This window comes from Abramis brama (assembly GCF_963993115.1).
Source record: "Abramis brama genome assembly, chromosome: 19".
NCBI lineage: Eukaryota > Metazoa > Chordata > Actinopteri > Cypriniformes > Leuciscidae > Abramis > Abramis brama.
This window is the reverse complement of record NC_139981.1, coordinates 24,243,576-24,268,248: the sequence shown is the minus strand read 5'-3', so window position 1 is coordinate 24,268,248 and position 24,673 is coordinate 24,243,576. Positions and strand designations below refer to the sequence as shown.

The following is a 24,673-nucleotide window of genomic DNA, read 5'->3' as shown; positions in this document are numbered from 1 at the left end:
TTCACTGACACCATTATATGAGAACTGAACTGAGCTGGGCTGTGTTTCCCAAAAGCATTGTAAGCCTAAGTTAATCGTATTGCCATTGGTGGCAATTGTTCTACGATCAACTTAGGCTTACGAAGCTTTTGAGAAACACATCCCTGGACGATGACAGCACTGTTTTCTCCAGAGCAGCTATACATATATAAATAAACTGAATTAATAACTATTTTAGAACAAAAATTAACCATCACTGAACTTTCTTAAGCTGGACTATTACTCTGTTTACTTCTAGATCTGCTGTACAGCACAAACTTTGTTGCATTAATTTCCTATCATCACTGTAAAGCTGCTTTGAAACACTATGTATTGTAAAAAAGCGCTATGTAAATAAAGGTGACTTGACTGTGGTACTGTTATGTGATCTGGCTAAAAGTGGAAACTTACATGACGTTTTCACCAACTCACACTTAATCTTAAAACTGTGGGGTTTAAAACCAACTGTGGGGTCTTGTATTCTGCGTCCTCTTCAAAGCAGAGTAGAAAGCAATGGGAGGAAGTTATGAGCACAATCTTAGAAACCCTGATAAAAATTAACATTTTTAACATGGCTTCATTTGAAATGAAAGTTATGCAACAGGACACAATATATCCAAGCTCTCACTGAGGTTGTGCCGGTTTATAGTGTTTCCAGTTATGTAAGGGAATGCTTTCTAACTTGATGATGAACAACAGGTGTGTTCTGACATGCTGACTACAATTTGAACTGTTAAAAACCATCTTTAGCCTGTCTTGTAAAAATTACAATTTAATTTTTTTTTTTTTTTTTACAGTGTTTTAAAGTCTAAAAGTCTTGCTACAGTATGTGCCAAAAAAGTTTGATGTTTATGGCAAGTTTATTTACCGGTGTGAACATTTCCTCACCGTGACATCCGTACGGTCACATTTATATTTAGGAAAGTATTCAATGAAATTTATGTTGAGCAATCTACCATATCTAAGTAGAAAACATGAAAAGAAAACAATCTGTTTGACTGAGTACTAGTAAATACAGTAATTTACCTAACAACACATCACAGACTCCAAGGTACAAACTACAAGGTGGTCCAGGTGGATGACTTCATCTCTTCTTCAGCTTCAAACGTTTTTGCTTAAGGTATGATCTTCACAGGTCTTCTTGGAAATTCCCAGTGGTTTCATGTCCAGTCAGAGAACAGGTCTCTGTCTTTTGTGACAAAATTGTCCTAAGTTGCATACAGAGCTAAATAAATATACTACTTGTCAAAAGTTTTGAATCATTAAGATTTGTCAATGTTTTTGAAAGAAGTATCTTATGCTCATCAAGGCTGCATTTATTTGAACAAAAATACAATCATTTATTCCTGTGACAGCAAAGCTGAATTTTCGGCTCTCACATGATCGCATTAGAATGATTTGTGAAGGATCATGTGACACTGAATGCCTGCTGAAAATTCAGCTTTGCCATCACAGGAATAAATTACATTTTAAAATATATTTAAATGATATAATTTCACAATATTACTGTTTCTACTGTACTTTTGATCATAAAAAAAAAATAGTTTTGGTGAGCATAAGAGACTTCTTTCAAAAACATAATTTTCTTTTAATGATTATAAACTTAGAATAAGCACATATTATCAGAGACCACCATGTTTTTTTTTAGTTTTTTTTTTTACCAACCAACAAGCAAACAAATAAGTTTTAAAACAGAAACACAGGGATGAAGCATGAATGAACTACGCAAAAGCTGATGAATTCAGTGCGACATCATAGAGTTTGGGGGCGGGACTATCTGTTTTTCCAACAAATGACAGACAGGGGGGGTGTTCAGGAAATGGCTGATTTTGAAACATCTTTGGGTGTGTTTGTTTACTCGACAACAGCGTTTTGGGTGCCTGAAAACACAAACTTTTGAAAACGGGTTTCAAAGTGCAAGTTTTTTAAAACAGCCTCCATCTAAACAGCAAAAACGCGAATCTCTGAAGATGATGACGTCATGCACATAACTTGTTCAATCTATAATGTTTCATCACCATCTAATGGCCTGGCAGCAGAATACAGGCTTTTTAGTAGTTTCCGCAGATCCGTGTGAATGGGAATCATTTTGACAATGGTGTCGTCTTTACGCGGAAAACTCAAAGGAAAAACTTCTTCGTTTTAAGCATATCGTTGTCGTGTAAACGTACCCTGAGGCACAGAACTGAAATACAATTCAAAACTCAGGGGCTGTTCATATGACACCGTTTTCGCAGATTCGTGTGAATTGGGATCGTTTTGACAATGGTGTTGTCTGTACGCGGAAAACTCAAAGGAAAAACGTCTCCGTTTTAAGCATATCGTTGTTGTGTAAACGGACACTAATATGCTATTTCGAATTCCACGTGGTGAAACCTTTTAGTAATCAGTCAGTCGAAGAGCAGAGAATAACTTTTTTAAGGACAGGTGTTCCATTTCCACTTCTACAGGAGCAGATTCCATAGAAAGTTTGCAACCTGAATAAAATAAGCGTCATTTTCAAAGACAAAGCTAAATTATGTTGCAGCTGTCTGGCACTCCGACTCAACTTCAGCATTGAGACATACAAATCTCTGCGTCGCCAAGACACTGCAGCAGTCAGATCTCCTTGTACAGGACAAAGTTTGTCTTCAGGCTGTTAGCTTTTACGACCGTGTAGAGCATGAGAGGGTCATGCCTCAGTCCAATGGCTTTATTTATGGCCATGCTCTTTGTTTTCTCATAGGAATGCTAGGAATGCTAAAGACCATTCTCTCTCTGTCTCAACAAGACACAAACGAATAGTACTGGCATCTCCTTTTAGACACAATCTCACCCACGTCCACTCCCACAGCAGGACACAATTTGAGGAATGCAAGATGCTAACAAGAAAAGTCAATTTCTCTTTGTTTTACTCCATCTCCCTCTTTTTTCACTCTCCACCTACAGTTACATGCTCATCTGCTGCAGTATCAGACTGATTTTTTACATTTAACAGACGCTTTTATCCAAAGCAACGTGTTGCATTTCAAGGTACACATTTACATTCACCAACGCTCTACTGTTTGAGCTACAGGAAAGCTCTTTTTTCAGCACATCCAGCATTATATAGGCCTATATCTTTATTTAACACATGCTGACCTTTTTGACAACAAGCCCAAATAGCAGGACATGTTCTCATACTATATGGGACAAGTTGTCACAATTGGAACCTGTCATTAAAAAAACAAAACAATTATAGGGTTTTCAGTTAAATTTAAACACTTTGGGCCCTATCATACACCCGGCGCAATGCAGTGCCAGGCGACACAATTGTTTTTTGCTAGTTTCAGCCTAACGCAGTTATCATTTTCACGTCCTGCGCCATGTTGTTTAAATAGCAAATGCATTTGCGCCCATTTGTGCGTCCATGGGCGTGCTGGTCTGAAAACGAGGTGTGTTCAGGTTCACTGTTGGCGCATTGCTTTTTTTAGGCAACTGAAATAGATGGCACCATTGACCAACAAAAACCTGGTCTAAAGTCCAGCGCAACATTTATTTTTTTGTTATTTATAGAGCGCGTTAGTAATGTAAACCTATAGGCAGGTCCACAATGCGTGCACACTCTGCTTATTACACACACAGGGATGCATAGCAACACACAAACATGCCAAATATTAAAAATAAAAGGATTACAATGTAAATATTAATATTTTGTACATAAAGATATGGTGGAATCCGGCTTGTCCCGTAGATTGTCTGCTTGCGCTATAACCTCGCACACGAGCAGATCCGTTTCCTCTCTGGAGAAGCGTTCAGTCTTTCCGCTTGCAAATTCCGCCATGTAAATAGCGAATCCGCCATGGCGCGAGCGCAACTGGCTTTTAAAGGGAATGGGAGATGATACTCTGCTTGGTTTATTGCACGTTATGCCCAAAACACACCTATTACTCATTAAGAGAATAGGGACAACCCTTTTAGACAATGCGCCGGGTGCGCCGACCATTTTTCCCATAGTTAAACTAGCAAAAGTGGATTCAGACACCCCTAAGTGCACTTGCGCCGTGTGCTTTATACCATGTGCTTAGATCGTTAAAATAGGGCCCAGAATAAGGCACAAAACAACATACAAAAATAATAGATAAAACTAAAATCCATCTGATTGAACTTTTGGCCTTCTAGTTACTGAGTCTTCCCTATTCCGAAGAAATTAAAAAGAATAATAAAATAACCAAACAAAATATTAATAATCTAAAGGAGATTTGTTTATTCATTTATTTATTTCGTATTTAGCTTCACAACGTCAAAACATATATGCTGTAGGTACAGGCCTTTAAGGCTTGGTAGTGTGGTTAATGAAACTGTCAGTCTAAACACATTTGTGTGTGAAGGATGTTGTGATGGGAGCGTTGTATATGTTTGCAGAAACTGATTTTTTTGTATGATGTGGATGTCGTGCATTAAGAACAGTAAACAGAATAAGCCTCATTTGATCTACATACAACATCAGTGTCTATGCAACTTAAAAGGCACAAAGGCTGTGTGTCAGTCGCATTATTTTTTTTTTTGCAAAACAAGGTGTGCAAGATACTCTGAAGCTAAAGACAAAAAACTTACTCTGGGAAAGAAAGTTCAGCCTCTTCAGTTCAATATTGCCATGTCATGTTTTTGGGCTCATAACTAATAGATTCCCTTTTGGTTCTCTGTGAAAGTCATGACCTAAGACACCGGCTTATTCATGATATTGAGTACGTCATCCAAAATGGATGGGCCCAAGTCAAGTTCGAGAGAGAAAAGGGATCCTGTGATTTGTGTAAGCGACTCCTGTGATTGGCTTTTGCTTTTGGAGATTTCAAAGTCCGAATCACATAGACGACCCTCTTCCACGCCGCTATCTCTGTCCGCCCAGTCGCCCTTGATGCCGAACATCTCCTGTTCGCACTGGAAGACTGAATCGCCGTTGTTACCATTGTTAAAGTTCCCATTGGCATCTCCGTTTCCATTAACAAAGACGGACAAAAACGCTTCAAGCTCGTTTTCACTGCTGTGCATCTTTTTTGCAAGAGATTTTTCAGGCATCTCCATGCGGTCGATCGAAGGTTCGTCCTCCTCCGGGACGGGGCTGGGGTCACTCCTGAAGACGCTGATGGACTGAAGCAGGGTCTCCATCTGCAGGATTTCCAGATCTTCAGAACTGGCTTGAGGAGTAGATGGCTCAGACAAGTGGTCCTGGTTCATGGGAAACACGGTGGTGGAGATCAAAGGAAGTGTCAGTGCTTGGCTGCCCCCGATGGATGGGAGCGAGATTGCATTCTTCAGGACCGGCGATGGAGTTTCGACACACGATGCATCGGAGGCACTATTAGCTCTTGTGAATTCCCCGTGGATGCCATATTGAGGTCGAGTAGGACCACCTTTCCCTGGTAGAAGCTCAAACTTTCCTTGTAGGAACGACATGTCACCGAAGGCATCGCACTCGCCACCCTTTCCAATGTGGATAGTGTGTCGAAAGTCTCCGAGAGGTGGGCTGATCATATCTGGTGATAAAATATCCCTCAGACGACATTTCTTCCCCTTCTTACTGTAGTTGGACTTCAGGTAGATTGGCGTTTTGGCAGGCATCCCTGCTTTGAGTCCAGTGTGTATTTGAAGGAACCGAGACCACTAGAAGTTCAGATCTCCTCAGCTGTGTGATAAACTTGCTGGAGTCTCGCAAAGTAAAAGGGCAGGGGTTACATTCTCAGAGAGCAGCTGTTTTAAATGTGTCCTCAATCCTCATTGAAGATAATCCAGCTCCGATGTTTGAATTAATGTCCTTTACCTGGATAGATGGAGAAATAATTTAGTTTTCTTTGTAGTCAGCATCAAAGAGCTTTATTGTAGTCATAACTCTAATATTTAATTTGTTTAAATGTTAAAGTAAATTTCACATATATCTTAAGTATCTGATTGTAATCTTTCTGTGGAATGTGCAAAGAGAGTTCAAAGAAAATATTTATCTCTGTCTGAAACTGTCTTTTGGATATAGACAAATTAAAATAAGTTTAAATTGAAATAATAAAATTAGTAAAACTAAAACTGAAATAAAAATACATTTAAGCTAAATACACACACACACACACACACACATATATATATATACAGTGAGGAAAATAAGTATTTGAACACCCTGCTATTTTGCAAGTTCTCCCACTTAGAAATCATGGAGGGGTCTGAAATTGTCATCGTAGGTGCATGTCCACTGTGAGAGACATAATCTAAAAAAAAAAATCCAGAAATCACAATGTATGATTTTTTAACTATTTATTTGTATGATACAGCTGCAAATAAGTATTTGAACACCTGAGAAAATCAATGTTAATATTTGGTACAGTAGCCTTTGTTTGCAATTACAGAGGTCAAACGTTTCCTGTAGTTTTTCACCAGGTTTGCACACACTGCAGGAGGGATTTTGGCCCACTCCTCCACACAGATCTTCTCTAGATCAGTCAGGTTTCTGGGGTGTCGCTGAGAAACACGGAGTTTGAGCTCCCTCCAAAGATTCTCTATTGGGTTTAGGTCTGGAGACTGGCTAGGCCACGCCAGAACCTTGATATGCTTCTTACAGAGCCACTACTTGGTTATCCTGGCTGTGTGCTTTGGGTCATTGTCATGTTGGAAGACCCAGCCTCGACCCATCTTCAATGCTCTAACTGAGGGAAGGAGGTTGTTCCCCAAAATCTCGCAATACATGGCCCCGGTCATCCTCTCCTTAATACGGTGCAGTCGCCCTGTCCCATGTGCAGAAAAACACCCCCAAAGCATGATGCTACCACCCCCATGCTTCACAGTAGGGATGGTGTTCTTGGGATGGTACTCATCATTCTTCTTCCTCCAAACACGTTTAGTGGAATTATGACCAAAAAGTTCTATTTTGGTCTCATCTGACCACATGACTTTCTCCCATGACTCCTCTGGATCATCCAAATGGTCATTGGCAAACTTAAGACGGGCCTTGACATGTGCTGGTTTAAGCAGGGGAACCTTCCGTGCCATGCATGATTTCAAACCATGACGTCTTAGTGTATTACCAACAGTAACCTTGGAAACGGTGGTCCCAGCTCTTTTCAGGTCATTGACCAGCTCCTCCCGTGTAGTTCTGGGCTGATTTCTCACCTTTCTTAGGATCATTGAGACCCCACGAGGTGAGATCTTGCATGGAGCCCCAGTCCGAGGGAGATTGACAGTCATGTTTAGCTTCTTCCATTTTCTAATGATTGCTCCAACAGTGGAACTTTTTTCACCAAGCTGCTTGGCAATTTCCCCGTAGCCCTTTCCAGCCTTGTGGAGGTGTACAATTTTGTCTCTAGTGTCTTTGGACAGCTCTTTGGTCTTGGCCATGTTAGTAGTTGGATTCTTACTGATTGTATGGGGTGGACAGGTGTCTTTATGCAGCTAACGACCTCAAACAGGTGCATCTAATTTAGGATAATAAATGGAGTGGAGGTGGACATTTTAAAGGCAGACTAACAGGTCTTTGAGGGTCAGAATTCTAGCTGATAGACAGGTGTTCAAATACTTATTTGCAGCTGTATCATACAAATAAATAGTTAAAAAATCATTTTTTGTGATTTCTGGATTTTTTTTTTAGATTATGTCTCTCACAGTGGACATGCACCTACGATGACAATTTCAGACCCCTCCATGATTTCCAGGTGGGAGAACTTGCAAAATAGCAGGGTGTTCAAATACTTATTTTCCTCACTGTATATAGAAAAAACGAATAAAAAAAATGAATAAAAATGACTGACAAAAATAAAAATAAACTAAACTAATATTAAAATGAAAACAAAGTATATAAAATAAAAATAAATAAATATATTAATAAGTACTATAATAATATAATACTAAAAGAACATTGCTACACTGTTGCTAATAGATATTTCATAGTGACGGTATGTTAACATGTTTTTAAATAACACCACACAAGTAAAGAAGCTTTAAAGATAAAGAAAGGATAAGTAGAAATTGTAGAGAGTTTATAGAGGCTGAGAGAGAGGAGGGCAAGGAGAGAGAGAGAGAGAGAGAGAGAGAGAGAGAGAGAGAGAGAGAGAGAGAGACTTCTTGCCATTTATGGACATATTTCCTTTTGAGAGGCCTTTAAACATTGACCCTCAACGACAGACTGCAAACACTCTCTAAAGCTGCGACCGGGCCACGGCTAGCCAAATATGTACGACTGAAAAAACATCCACATTCTCTCGGCAGCAGAGCCCAATGTCCTTTCACTCCTTTAAGACCTGCTTCTCTAAACTGTTCAAGACCTGAGGCCTTTTTCATTTCAACAGAGAACCTTTTGCGAACCTGTATGGTGATGCAAAAACATAATAAAGGTGCTGTAATATATATATTTTTTAAATAACACATAAAATATCCCTATTATGTAACAGATATGACTGAAATTGGTGCTTTGAGAAATCATAACCCTCTCAGTCTTAGAAAAACAAGTGAGTGGCCTTCAGAAAACTTCAGATCAGCTGGAAAAATCGTTCTGAAAGTGATTCCAATGATATAACTTCTCTGTGCAGTTGTTATTATAGTTGTGGTGTGGACTGTTATTCTTTTATATTTAGAATGATTTTTTTTAACCACATCTTTATATATCCATGCTCATCATATGCTAATTGATATGCTAAATGTTAAACATGCCCATGACAGTCACATTTAGAAATGTCTATATGAAAAATAAAGAGATATAATATGCCTAGGTAAACATAATTTTGATGGTCCACTTTAGACATTCTACTAATTAACTTTGCAATTACATGTAATTGTCAAATAACACTTACTAGAGTATTAGTAGACTGTCTGCTTAATATCTGCTAACAATTTACTTTTATGCTCCCCAACAGACATTCTATTGACAATAAATCACTTTGCAACTACATGTCAACTTATTCTACAAACCCGAACCCTAACACCTAACCCTAACCGAACAGTCTGCTACAGTAAACTAATACTCCAATGAGAGTTAGTTAACATGTAGTTGCAAAGTTACTTATAGTTAGTAGAAAAGTGGACCATTAAAATAAAGTGTAACCAATGTCTATACTACAATATCAAACCATCATCTGTGTCCAAATACGGTTTGAGGCCACTGTATATTAAAATACCACGGCATTGCCATCTGATAACATGGAGCCACCAAAGTACTAAAGATGACAGTCTGATTGATGTCACAGCTCAGTGTTCCACATCCCCTGAAGATCCCAGTTAGAGACAGTGAGGGAGGACACTGTTTACAAAACACTAGAAATTCCATTTCATAGGAATACACGACTCCCCTGAGGTAACGTCCTAACAAATCACAGCTGATAAACAACAGGAGCAAGGTAAAGGTGAGCAGCAGGACAATCCTTGACAAAGATGTAATCCGTTTTAGTCTGGATGAATGGCATTATTCCGATCATTTTACAATCTATGTGTTTTTGCACTTTTTGCACCAGCTCAGAGGTTGCTGTGCGAGTTCAACAGGGCTTTAAAAGCATTTTTGGACACTGATGCAGTGAAACACAAATAAACCTCACTGGAGCACTGAATGGAAATCTATTTTTAAATGTGACAAGCATCATCAGGATGGCTTGAAGAATGTGTGACTGCATGAGTGTGTCAGTGATAGAGGAAAATATGTGTGTGTGTGTGTGTGTGTGTGTGTGTGTGTGTGCGTGCGTGGTCCTGGTAAAGAAGTCCCCTCAAAGATGGCAATATCCAAAATCCTTGTTGTTGTGGGGACATTTTCTTGTCCCCATTTGAAAAACAGCTTATAAATCACAGTTTTTTTTTTTTTTTTTTTTTTTTTTTTAATTTGTAAAAATGCAGAAAGTTTTATGCGATGGGTGGGTTAGGGGATAGAATACAGAAGGAACAATGCAGTACTTTTTTGTGTCAGAGCTGAGATTGTCTCCGGATATGCCTCCTCTGCAACTTTCTCATAATCTTTGTAAAACCATATCCAGTAACCCGCTCTCTGTACTTGATTCTTTAAATCAAAGCAGTGTTGTTATTTTTTGTCTAAAACTAAAACTATTAAAAACAGTCTTTCTGTAAATAAAATAATGTTAAAAAAATTGAAGTTAAACAAGAATTAGAAATATTGCAACTAACTGAAATAATTAAGTTTAACCTGGAGTACTAATTCAAATGAAATAAAAATAAATAAATATGTTTTAAAAAATCTATTAAAAATGGTAAAAACAACAGAATTAGAATTAAATTGTGAAAAAATATATAAAATATGAAAAGGCTAATTCAAAATTTTTATAAATACTATAATAAAATATAAATCATACTAATATGTGACCCTGGACCACAAAACCAGTCACATGGGTACATTTTTTGAAATTGAGATGTATACATCATGAAAGCTGAATAAGCTTTCCATTGATGTATGGTTTGTTAGGATAGGGCAATATTGGCTGAGATAAAACTATTTGAAAATCTGGAATCTGAGGGTGCTAAAAATCGAAACATTGAGAAAATCGCCTTTAAAGTTGTCCATTGATGTTCGCGATTATGCTATATTTACAGTAGGAAATGTACACAATATCTTCATGGAACATGATCTTTACTTAATTTCCTAATGATTTTTGGCATAAAAGAAAAATCGATAATTTTGACCCATACGATATATTGTCGGCTATTGCCACAAATACACCGGTGCTACTTGTGACTGGTTTTGTGATCCAGGGTCACATATACCACTGAATCAAACCCATTTGACTTTAATCTGTGTTGTTGCATATGCATAAACAGCAACGTCTAGAAATGTGCTTGATGATTACACTGATGAAAAGGTTAACATAAGGCCTGCTGTCATGGCATGATCAAAGCAAGCAGGTGTGTGAACCCCTGGACCGGGTGGAATAAATCTCAAAGGGAAGCCTAAATAATGCTTAGGTTAGGTTAAGGGGTTAGGGTTAAAGCTATGGTTAGTCTTCAACTTAAACCCCAGCAGGTGTGAGATGCCTTTGAATAAATTGTACAATGCCATGACTTGTTAAACAATAACAAACAATGCCATTCAGTGCAACAATCTACCACGCTGAGGTTTAGAAGCTGAGCAGCTGCCTCTCACACCCTCTTGATATGGATTTATCTCATGGCCATATCCTGCCTTCATTTTAGATCTGGAATGAGTCCATGGGCAAATGTTGCACTTCCAAGTGCCCTGACGCCCCTGCTGAGATAGATCTGTCTACCCCCCTTCCCTGGGGGGACGTATCATCACACACCCCTCAGAAGTGCATGTCAGCAGGTCGGCAGTGTGTCTCTCATCTGACAGACTGAATAAGCCGAAGCCTGAGCTACATTCAGAAGAGGAAAAAAATGGGAGTGAATTGGAAATGAATAAGATATATTAATGTGATATTCCACCCAAAAATGAAAATTCTGTCTTCATTTACTCACCCTCATTTCGTTCTTCTGCAAAATACAAAAGATATTTTGAAGAACGTTGAAAACCAAACAACATTGGAGTCTACTGGCTTCCATTAAATGAAAAAACAAAATCCTCAAAACATTAGTAACACTACAATGTTTTATTAGTTAAAGCTCCAGTCCGTAACTTTTTTGGGTTAAAAATGATCCAAAATAAATTTTTGAGCAAGTACATAACCAGCCAGTGTTCAAAACTCTCTGCTTGGCTTAGCTCGATTCAAAACGGTAAGCTTGTAATAATGTTTTTAATTCCAGTGGTACTGGTGGATTTCCGCTGGAAATTCGAGCATGTCTTTGCGTCATTACGTCACGTCTGTACACATAAAGAAGGAGTCTCGCCTAGTAGTCTATGTTGCGTGTGAGGATGTTGGAGGTGGAGATTTATAGCCTTTTCTCACAGCACTTGATATAGTTAAACATCAATTCGATGGCTGATCCAGAAAGGTTGAGACGACAATCACCAGTGACAACTGGAGATTCACCCATGGTAAAATGCAAAAGACTTCGGACTTCGGAGTGGCTACAGAAAAAAAGACACTGCAACCGGGCCCATGGCAATGACACATGTATGTGACTGAAATTAGATTATATTCCAGTTTTAAATATGCATCTGATTACAGATAAGTGTGTTTGTATTTCAAAGAGAACCAGTTCTATGGAACATTAATTTGTTGGTATGACAAACTGAACTACAGGTTCTAATACACATTAAATGTAGTCACGCAATGCTGATGTTGTTAACATTAACAATTTGAGAACAAAGTATAATTTGCACGGTTTGACGTGATATGATAAGCAATCGTCAGATTTAATCGGCGCGATTTACTGCAATGCTTTTTTCCCCTTAGTTGGTCAGAACAAAAGTGGATGTTACTTACTTGTTCAGATGATATTTTCCAGTGAAAATTCGTATGTTGGTCATATTTCCAAAAAGTAGAATCTGTGATTCCGAATGACAATATCCACACCGGCGCAGTGACTGACAGCCGCACATTCTCCTCAAAACATTGGATTAATTTGCGCTGTGCCGCGCCGAGGCACAACCAACGTAAAGTTGATAATTCCGCGAATAACTGCAATTGCAGATTTCGAACAGAGATGGCGACAAAGAGGAAAAACTACAGACTGCAGCTTTAACATTAGTTAACATCATGAGTTAACATTAACTAATAATGAACTGCACTTCTACAGCATTTATTAATCTTTGTTAATGTTAATTTTAACATTTACTGATACATTATTAAAATCAAAAGTTGTATTTGTTACCATTAGTTAATGCACTGCGAAGTAAAAATGAACAACTGTATTTATATTAACTAACATTAACAAAGATTAACAAATACTGTAACAAATGTATTGCTCATGGTCAGTTCATGTTAGTTAATACATCAACTAATGTTAACAAATGAAACCTTATTGTAAAGTGTTACCAAAATATCTTCTTTTATCTTCCACGGAGAAAAGAATGTCATACAGTTTTGGAGAGGCGAGCAAGTATGACAGAATATACATTTTTTGGGTGGACTATACCTTTAAGACTGAACTAAATGGAATTAATGAGACTGAATAAGAAAACAGATGAGACTGAATGTTGCTAAATGTGCCAGAAGTGTGTCAGAAGACTTAATGTCATTAAAAATGCCAGACTGAGATTGAACTAGTTAGAATGAATGAGACTGAATACAGAAGAAAGACATAGAAAGAAGAAAGAGAAGTAAGACCATTCAGAGTGTTGTAACGATTCTGAATGGTAAAAAGCCTTCATGTGTTTGTATTACTTGTAATTACAACATGTAAACTTGTAATTTTCTGAGAGCTACGATTTGTGCCACCTGAACACTGTGCCAACTGACCACTGCAGATTTAAGGTGTGTTCGACTTGATCGGCATGATGACATCAAAGGCGCGAGAGCAATTCGAAAGCATTCAGAGCTTTATTTACAGTGATTGCGACATGGCGTGAACATTTTCATTTTTGAGTGGACTATCCCTTTAAGACTGAACTAGATGGAATTAGTGAGAATGAATAAGAATTTCACTGAATTAAAGAAGAAAATAGACTGAATATTAATGAAAAAGCCAGGTTGACACTGAACTAGGCAGATTTAATGAGACAGCATATGACAAAATGTGAGAAAATAAGACTGAGGATGCCAGAATGAGACAGAAAAAGATAAAATGGGGTGAGAGGTAAGAGCAGGGGTCTGAAGACGGATCTAATTGCATGCTGCTGGCACTCAGGAAATAACTCACGTGTGAGTATGTGGGTCACATTATTATTAGTGCGAGCGGTGATCTAAACAAGTGCGATGATGACATTCACACTGCAGACAGAGATGTGTTAAGACTCTCTTCAGCCCCGCAACTATGCCACTTTTGATTCTCCCTCAGAGCCATTTTAGCCATAGCCTTTTTTGGCTGAAAACCCGACCACCCGATCCCGTCTGCTGCAGATGATGATGCTGTATTTAAAGCACATCTGCATAATTTGGATGTTTTTGGCTGTTGTTTTTAGATGTGCAATCTCCCACAGCATACATGGCTATTTCATCTGAGCTGGTCAAGCTCTCCTCTCTTGGGTGGTTCAGCTTTTTCCTCCTCTCTTGGGTGTTTCAGGCCTAAGCTTTCAATCTTTCGAAATTCCTCCAACCACAAACGACCCTTTTGGACAATGTTCTAAATGATTAAAGACAAATACTGCACTCAGCCCAATTCGAGGTTTCCAGTGTGTTACATAAAGCAACCCTAAATTACACCCGCGGATTGCAACCGCGGTGGAGCGAAGTCTCTTTCGCCTCAACTTCATGCTTTTTACACCCTGCAATCCACCTCCAATGCTTCAGTTCTCAAGCTGCTATTGTCTTTGGCTTTATGCATGCACAAGTCAAGTTGACTTTCCCAAGTTCTGTTGGACAGAGGAATGTGTCTGAGGAATTTTTAGAAGCTCTCTTCTGGTCAAACAGTTGAGTATGCGCTTGAAGAACGGAGAAGAGCCAGGTGTCGGGTTGCTTTGCGCTTCTCAGCCCTTGTTTTGTGGTGTGTAGGAATTTGCTCGTACATATTCTGCAGCACCAAAATCTCACATGTCGTAATGACAGCCATGTGCACGAGTGGAAAGAGGTTTCACAAGCCTAACTAGCAAATAACAGCCACATGCTCCATGAATACAGAAATTTCTCAATTTTATCATCTATCAGAGGTTGCACTCAAGCAACACACCCTTAAGAAAATGTAATGTATGTAATAGACATATATTATCAAGCACACACACCTGCAAAAATTCATCAATATCTATTTTTACCTGCTCGTGTGTCTTTGCAGATTAATGTCCCTGCTTTCTTTGCTCTGTGTTTGCCGTCCTAGAGGAGCCTTGACCCAAACTGTTAGTCAGCTTCTGGGTGGTGCAGCGTATTGCAGTTTTCGTCTTCTCTCTCACTCTCTTCTCTCTCTCTCTCTCTCTCTCTCTCTCTCTCTCTCTCTCTCTCTCTCTTTCTGCCCTTGAGGGTTTACTTCTCGCAGGCAGGACGTCTGCTGGACAGCTGTTTCAGAATTCTTCCTCTGAAGCGGTTCGGCGTGTCTTTGCTCCTCCTTTCTCAGCCTGCAGCACCTGTCCCTGCCTGTCTGCGGACAGCGCTGTTGAAATCCAACTCTCTCGTCCTCAGTAGTGTCGAGCCGCAGTATTTCCTGGAGATACAGACAGACAGCGCTCAGTCATGGGAGGAGGAACATGAAGAGTCTCTCCTACTGTGCTTTCCAGCTGCTGAACGTCACAGTCCTTCCCTTCCAAAACAGAGTGGAAGAAATATAACTCCCCTCTCTCTCTTTTTCGTCTTCTCGCTCCCCACCTCCCTTCTCGTGCTTTTTCTCACGTTTTTTTTCTTTCTATCTCAGCTCTCACACTCTTCAGAGAAGGTGATATCCCAGGTGAAAAAGACGTACTGTTAAATGTATTAAAAATGCATTAAAGTATATTTGTATTGTACTAAAAATATACTCAAGTACATTTTTAATACATTTAATACTACGTCTTTTTGATTCCCTTTCTATTCTCTCATTCTGCGTTTTATTTCTGCTGACTTCAGCATCTCTACCTCATTTGTTTGCTCAGCATTTACCAGACACCATTACAACATCCGAGAGATACAATGCAACCTTGCTTGATGGATGGATGTGTAGATAGATAGACAGACAGCCAGATAGATAAATATTGATTACTTATAGAAAAAAGCTGTTTCTTTTTGCAGCTGCACTGTAAACAGAGCTTCTCGTCGCTTCATCCTCAACCTAAAATAGGTTTCCTTGGCAACACACAGTACAGCGCTCTGCAGTGATCTCACGTTTGACAGGGATTAGGAGTGGGTGCAGGGAGTGTGTGTGTGTGTGTGTGTGTGTGTGCGTGTGCGTGTGCGTGTGTGTGTGTGTGTGTGAATGAGCTCTGTTTCAAAAGCTATCTATAGTGAGCTTCCTACCTAGACAGCATTTTAAGGAAGTTCCTAAAAATAAGAGACATCAATATGGGAAACCTATAAGGGAACATCACATGTATGCTTTGAAAACATCCTAAAATGAATTCATTTCAAATAATAATAATATAATAGTAATTCCAAGATGCTGGATAAAGCAAGAGAGATTTAAATGCAATGTTAAATTTGAGGTAAATGTTAAATGCACCTCAAAAATACCCCAGAATAATTTAATAAAAAATTACTAAAATGTACTAAAACAGTATAATGATATAATCTAACATTTTACCCAATATTTGTGTGTTCTATTTTTATGCTCATTAGACTATCAAAGTATCACAACGTTAGTTATTAGCAACATGCTCACGTCAAACTGAAATTAATTTATAGTCGTGTGCTTTGCAGACGAGAGCTATTTGTGTAGTTCACAGAATAGCTGGCTATATAGAGCTTTCCAAATCAGTATCTTATGAGGTTCCAGATCAGTTTAAATGATGCCTTAGAAGGAAGCCGGCTAGGCAGTAGGCAGCAATGCAGCTCACTACTTTAAAAAAAATAATATTCTTAAAGTCCCCCTGTAGTCAACAATTGTATCCCTTAAAACTCATCTTTGATCACCAAAATGACAAAGTTTCAAAGTTTTTCCTTTAAAAAAAATCTCCATGCCTTAAAATTGCTTGAACGTAACTCTACACCCTCATTTAGTATACACACGGTTCTATGAATATGCAAATTAGCCCCGCCTCCACTCACTCACACCAGCACAGCGATCCACTCGTTGACCATCACACATTGACGTGATCGGTTACAAGGTAGTTTGTGACGTCAAAAACGCCAACGATTTCAAACCGCGATTTTGAGACTGTCTTTCCCTGGTGAAAAAAAAACTATGCTAAATATACTTGCAGCCAGACTAATTATCAGTATACTTCAAGTGTGTTAATGATTAGTTAACTTGAAGTGTGCTATTTTGAAACAACTAATTTTGTACTAAGTACATTTTAGTTATAATTAAATTGTAGTAAAGCATAACTTTAAGTGTATTTAGTGTACTTTTGTGTACTAAACTGGACCAACTTCAAGTATACTTAGTATACTTTAAGTATATGCCTCTGTAGGGACTAATTACATGCTTAATTAGTTATATTAAAGTGTACTTTATTTGTGTTACAAGTACATTACAAGTGTCTTCGAAACATACAAGCAATATACCATAAGTGTATTTATATATATTTTAAATATATATATTTTTTGGCATTTTCGCCTTTAGGATAGGACAGTAGCTAGACAGGAAATTTGAGTAAAAAGTATATGCTAATTAATACCTTTGGCTTATTCCAAATACTACAAATTGCATACTTTGTCTTCAATAACAAATGTACATTATTAGACAAATAAAACTTAGCTATACTTTGTACAAAATACTATATAATGTATTTTTAAAGTATACTTTGGTAACACTTTATTTTACAGTGTCATTGTTACATTATGTTACATGTAATTACTGTAGTAATAACTATAAATTATGCATAATTACATGCAATTAACCCTAAACCAAACTCTCATCCTAATCCTAACCATATAGTAAGTACATGTAGTTAATTATTATTACTCAGTACTTAAATGTATAATTATACTGTAATACTGACACCTTAAAATAGTGTAACCGTGCAAATAAATACACTTTTACAAATTAAACAGAATTTTCACTTCAAGGATATTTTTCTAAAATATATTTTTAGAAAATATACTAAAGTACAATTATTTTAAAGTTTGTTAAGAGTTGTATTGTGAAAATAGGTAAAAGCATGATGCTAATATACTTTTAATATATTTAAAGATAGTAACATTTTTGTATATTTGCAATGTACTATTGAAAAAGGGAACATATTTCAATTACAATAAAGTATACTTTCTTTTCGGTTGGTTCACTGGAGTTTTAAGGAGAAAATACTCAGCAATGGTGTTGACTTATGAATTTGCACGTTTTGTCTTAAAGCATATTAAAAACACCACATAGACATATAAATAACATTAAAAACTTGATTTTCACCAGAAGGGGACTTTTGTCTCATTTGCCACTTAAAAAATATAACAGTTGTTGTTGTTTTTTCATGTGTGTTAAGTATAAGCAATTTAAAGTCACTTAAAATCATTTAAATTCCCTTCCGGCAACATGTCATTCACATGAGATCGCATCAACTGACAAAAGACAATGATCCAATCAATTCCCAATGGACAAAATCAAGTCCTGCCCTGCATCTTTTCTTGTTCGAGAAGCTTCAGTTAAATTCATTTTCAGTTTAAATTTCTTTAAAAAATGGAAATAAAATATATCATATATCAGTCAAATATCTAACTCATTAAGTCTTTTTTTGGAACAGAGCTGTGTAGGCACTTAAAACATTAAATGCATGATGTAAAATTTACATTTGTGTTTTTTTCCAAAGCGACTTAGTGCATTCAAGTTAAACATACTTTTTACACACTAGACGTGTGTTCCCCAGGAACATCTGCTTCTTGATCCAGTGCCATGCTCCTCTGTTACACATCTGACCCTTTATTGACCGCCCACTGAGAAGCTAACCATATTTTCAGGCTGGATCTTACACTTCTGGATGGTCTGTTCAATTTGAACAATCATTCAGTTAAGTAAAACAGCCACTACAAGTGGACAACAAGCTTTCTGAATGAAGTCTTTCTGTGTTTTGTAGGCATAATGTCACATGTGGAGAGCACATGGTCTCAGGAAGAATACTGAGTATTGTCCTGATGTTTGCCAAGCTGCAATCACCATATAAATGCTGTCAATGTGCTTGTAGACTCTACAGTTTAGAGGAATCTGAGAGGAACACCTCCAGTTCTTCCCACCAAAAGAGACTATTTGAGTTCACATAAGTGCAGAATTGGAAAGGCTGTGCTGTTTATGAAAGAATTACCTGATTTTCCAAGTTTCAAATGAGCTTGTTTTGGACCTCATGACAATCAGAGCCTGTGAGGGTTTGTTTGGTTGCTGAAAACTTAGAGAGCTGACTAACTGCTGCCGTTGAAGTCACTTCCTCTTATGTCAGTGTGTTTTGAGGTGTTACACAGACAATGATCCTGTGAGAGAAAGATGGAAAAGTAACTATTAGAGCCAAATCAAACATTGCATGTGAAGGATGTATCATGTATGGGAGCTCTTACTTTCACACTGTTCACTTTTATTCTGCGTTAGTAATTCACAGTACATTTAACAACATGATGATCCATCACAACTAGGTACAAAGTTGATTGCTAGTACCTTCACTTCCATCCATCACACCTTTAAAGTTGGCATGAAATCAAATGACCCTATTTACTTTTAGTGCACATTACTGGACTTGTGGTGAACAATTCATCCATGCAAGTTGATTCACAGAAAAAGTATTTGTAATCTTTGATCAAATTCTGAATATGCACATCCTCTCTAGAATGGCCTTCCTTCTCTAAAGACGTCACCTTGTTTCACTCGGAAATTACTGAAGTAATGTCGGTCGCAACTTCCAGTTCATAGTGACTTTATAGAAACAGCAGAAGACACCTGCTAATATGGATTTCTTGACCATAAAAAAACTTCCAATTTAAACTGAAGGTGTCCTGTGGTGTCTGGCAGAAATATGTGCAGCAGATCCTTCCAGTCCTGTAGATTGTGAGGTGGAGGCACTGTGGATATAATTTGTTGGTCCAGCACATCCCAGAGATGCTCATTTGGATTGAGATCTTGGGAATTTGGAGGCCAGGGCAACATCTTGAACTCTTCATCATGTTCCTAAAACCATTCCTGAACAGGGTGTATTTTCCTGCAGAAAGAGGTCACTCTGATTGGTCTGTGGCTACACAGCCCCATATGCTGCAGAGTGCGATGCACTGTATGTTGAGACACATTCCTCCCATAACCGTCATTACAATTTTGTGTGACCTGTTCCACAGTAGACCTTCTGTTGGCTCAGACTAGACGGGATAGCTTTCGCTGCCCTCATGCATCAATGAACCTTAGGGTCCCAACACCCTATAGCCGATTTGGGGTTTGTTCCTCCTCAGACCATTGTTGGTGAATTCTCACCACTGCTGACCGGGAGCAACACACAAGCCTTGCCGATTCAGAGATACTCAGACCCAGTCGCCTTGCCATAATAATTTGGCCCTTGTCAAAGTCGCTCAGATCTTTAGTCCTGCCCATTTCTCCTGCATCCAACACACTGATTACGAGAACTGACTGAATGCTTACCATCTAATCTACCTAGACCTTAATACTTATATACTGCATATGTACATGTTTCTCTATTTTTCCAGAATGATAACGGTTTACTTTTAAAATTCAGTATTGCAGTATTGCTGATATTGTTGAAACCTGCTTAGAGCCGGGCTTCACAACCCAGGGTTAAAAGCAGTATTAATCAGTGTAATCTGGGTCGCTTAACCCAGAGTTTAAGTGGCTGTAACATGGGGTTATGAAGTTTCACATGTCCTGTTTCTGTAGAGCGTTAGTGAAGCAGCAGCTTAACTGCAAAAATTGAACAGTTCTCCTTGTTGAAGAGTTGTTGAATTTATAAATAAATTAATGTTGCTAGATAGACTAAGGCCTGGTTTCACAAACAGGGCTTAGATTAAGCCAGGATAAGGCCTTAGTTCAATTAGGACATTTAAGTAGCTTTTATAAACGTGCCCTAGGAAAAAACATTACTGGTGTCCATCTTGAGACAAAACAATGGCACTGACATATTTTAAGATGCAACAATTCAAGTTGCTTTCAGTTAAAACAGCTCAAACATGCATTTTAGTCTGGGATTAGTCTTAAACTTTGTCTGTGAAACCAGGGGTAAAACTTTCATATGAACAATATGGACATTGTCTTGTGCTTTGACTTGTGTGGTTCTGGGTAAAAGCGCTGGGCATTAATCTCTCTCTTTCTTGTTCCTCTAAGAGGAGACAAATATTTACATAACTTTCCATCTTAGCTTTTTCTTTTAATGAATTTTGAACTTCTGCATTTCCAACCAGTTCCATCACACATGCTCTTTTTGTTTTCCTGACCTTTCAAAAACTTTCTAAAACCTTTGAAAGTGAGTAAAGGACTGTTTGAGGTTATGTTTGGGTGGGTCATAATTTTTCCACTTTCCTCTCAAAGAGAAAAATCAACAGTCATAAAGAAACTGCGAAGATCAGGTGGGTCATGTTTTCTGTGCTCTCTTTAATTCACAAATTCATGCCCCACATGCAGTGTAACACTTTCCTACTTAAAAATTCTAAGTAGGTCTTCCAGTCTTGTCTGGCTGATCTGTTTTGCTCGTTTTAGAGGGGTTTTGGTAGATCACACCAATACCAACTTAAACCTAAGATCAGCAACCAACCTTTGGCTGGTTTAAGCTGTTTTTCAGCAGCATATATTACCATAGTTGCATGTCAAAATATGGCAGTATTGTCAGATTACTGTAAATAGTTAAAAACAACATTATGAAGACAAATGTCATGCAGACTTTGTTGTAACTGAAATGTGTCCTATTGACCAAGTTGAAGTTCATGAAGGCAGATCAAATCCAAACACTTTTCCTTAAAGGGATAGTCCACCCAAAGAGGAAATTCCTGTCATCATTTACTCACACTCATGTTATTTCAGACCTGTATTTCTTTCTTCTGTGCAACATCATACATGCATCAAAAGAAACCTGCCCCTCACCTGAAGCGATACTTAAATGATACTGTACATGTGATGTTGCCTCATAATTTGTAATTCAGTTCAAAAGAATTAAATTAAATTCAAACCGAATTAAATTGAACATCAACATGCTAACATTATTAACAGTTGCTTATACTGTAAAATACTCGACATTCCCTTTCTACAGTATTTAATTTGATTGAAACTTGTAGAAATTGACATTGATATTTTAATTGTGAGATTAAAGCTTTTATCACACATGCAAGTATGAAACTCACTCATTAACTCTTAGTTTCTACATTTTTCGGAGGGCACTAGGCACTTCCGCTTCAATAATGGAGGCTAATGAAGGGAGTCAGTGCTCTATTCCCAAAAGAATTCCAGTAGCCATTTCCAGGAGCATGTCGTCTTGTAATCAGATTGTGGTATGGTGAAAAGAACTGGCCAGAAAGAACAACCCCAGAACGCATCTATTTATTTCATGAGAATAGGCTGCACACACAGAGTTTATTACAGGGCGTGTGCGGTCACAGAGTGGGAGTCGCACTGATTAAAGGCTTTGGCTGCTGTCAGTTCCCAGAATGCACTTCTACAAGAGGAGGACTCAACATTGTACTGTAGAATAAAGAGTTTGAATATACTGTATGTTAAAGATAAATAAATACAGATTGAGAAAGTATCTACATAGGTCACATTCTTGGCTAGATGAATAATAAATAGGTAGGCATATTGTATAGTTGAGGTTTCTAAAGTTTGTGAGAGTATTTTTACTTAAACCTTAGTGGCCAGTCACACATGTCTTTCAGGGTGGATTTATTTTTGTTCTGCATCTTTGTGTTTTGGGGTCATTCCTGTAATGTGGTGCCTTTTGAACTCTGTAAAAAAACGTCATGTTGTAATTTAAGCAGGAATTTCAGTCAAATAAATATGCTATTTTAATGCTCCGACATGTAAAATTAATTTATTATAACTTCATTATTAATGAATTGTTGATTACTTATTATTAATATGATGCCTCAAATATAAATGTATAACGTTATAAAATAACGTATAAATATACATTTATTTAGTAGATTTAGTGCAGCTTACTATTTGGTGTGAATCTAGATTTTTTTTTTACTTAAAAAAAACATACCGATTTCTGCAATTTTATGAAACATTACAAAAAAGACCAAATGGAAAGTGAAATTGAGGACACAGAAAAAAAAATAGAATTGAAAGTATTCACAATAATATTAAAACAATATAATTACAATAATTAAAACAATATTCAAAAGGAAATAGAATGGAATAGAAAAAAATAGACAACAGAGAACAGAAAAAAAAAATAACTCTTAATAATTTGCCAAAATTTCCACATCAACTCAAATTAAATTAGTACAATTATATAAAAGTCATAATTATGTTCACTTAATTGTTATACTGTGAAAGACACAATAATCCATCCTTCAAATAGAAATAGTGAATCTAATATTTTATCGAATATGATGGGGACGGGAAAATGTACTGCTTAGGAATGACACATAGATTAAATGCCCTGTTGGTTGTATAGTCTGGTTTTCATTAGATCAGGTCTGGGTTCAGGTTATGGTCAGAGGCCATGGAATTGCAGCTATGTTTATGTAAAATATTTCATAATGCATTACTTCCACCTACTATCATTTATTTAAAATTATATTATATGATGATGCCAGATAAGAGGCTGATTTTGGGATGCTCTTCTTGTCTTTGTATGCTGAGAAAGATAATTAGTTTCCCATAATTATTTTGCAGTCCTTATCTGTAAATTCCAAACCTCTTTTTCCTAGTCCCTTAGGACAACTGCATGTCACTCCCTTCAGAATATCCGGAAAGTCACTCTTTATCAGTACAGTCAGTAAATAACATTCCAAAGACGAACAGATGACCATCAGAAAACTCCCATTCTGCTGATTTCATACTTATATTAAAGCTCTTAGGATTTGTTGAGTGATTAGTCATATCCATGTCAACACGCCTTAGAACCAAGCATCCCAGTCCTAAAAAGAAAGAAAATCTAATTCAATAAAATGCTTGATTAAATAGGTATTAGATTAAGTTAAAATTAGAGTCAATATAAATGGTGCATACCCATGCAAAACACAGTTTGAAGTATCATTCATGTTTACAAACAGTCCAGGACTATTTATGTCAGAGTTATCAGAGATTAGTTCAAAGAACTATAACCGTAAGCTTGAGGAATAATAGTACAGATGCTGGTAACACTTTACAATGAGGTCCCTTTAGTTAACATTATAATGCATGACCTAACTTAACAACGAGCAATAGATTTGTTACAGTATTTATTAATCTTTGTAAGTTAATGAAAGCACTGTAAACTTGTAAAATGTGTGTGTCAGAGTGTGTTTGTGTGGGTCAGGTATACCCTATGTTATGGGGACAAAATTTCCCCACAAAAATGGCAATATCCAAAATCCTTGTCTTTGTGGGGACATTGAAACCCCATGAAACATGAAAACCCAACGTTTGTGTATGTGTTCTCTCTCTCTCTGTGTATGTGTGTGTGTGAATGGCTGAGGGGCCGAGAGCAGGCTGCATGCCGCAGATACTTGAACATTCTCTGTATCAGCGGTCACTGAGCGATTGTCAGGAGCACACGCAGAGCTATGGAGCTCGTGCAAGACAGCTGCTTTGGAACGTGTGCAGTTGCACTGAGCATGTGACTGCACACAACCACTGGATACTGAAGCATCTTGTGCATCAATAGAATAAGAACATCTGGCCATTTGTACAAGGAGTCACATGGTCAATGTCACAAAAATGCTTATTTGTTCAGAGACCTGAAAATAGTGAAATATCTTAAATATTTAGTCTTTATTGTACGTCATAACGCTTCTTTGTTTAACATTTCAAAACCCTAAAAGACTTGTGAGAGACTTTTGCATCACAATGTGTACTTTAGTCAAGTGCTAAGAACTTTTGATGACTGAATTGTTGTTACATATAGGGATATTGTTAGATCATTTAAAGTACTTCCAGCCTCAGCATGACATACTGATTTATTCTCCAAAAGTCCAAAATTATGGGAGAGAGTTTCTACATT

General features: G+C 37.6%; 1 protein-coding gene across 1 annotated transcript; it reads right to left on the bottom strand.

Annotated features, from left to right (window-relative positions):
* Positions 1 to 1,677: 1,677 nt before the first annotated feature.
* cdc42ep3 (CDC42 effector protein (Rho GTPase binding) 3) lies at positions 1,678 to 15,247 on the bottom strand. Its single transcript, XM_084093284.1, has 2 exons — positions 14,753 to 15,247; positions 1,678 to 5,797 (listed from the first exon to the last, which is right to left on the bottom strand). The coding sequence occupies exon 2, from the start codon at positions 5,596 to 5,598 to the stop codon at positions 4,696 to 4,698; it is 903 nt and encodes a 300-aa protein (XP_083949410.1). The 5' UTR covers positions 5,599 to 5,797; positions 14,753 to 15,247; the 3' UTR covers positions 1,678 to 4,695.
* Positions 15,248 to 24,673: the final 9,426 nt, after the last annotated feature.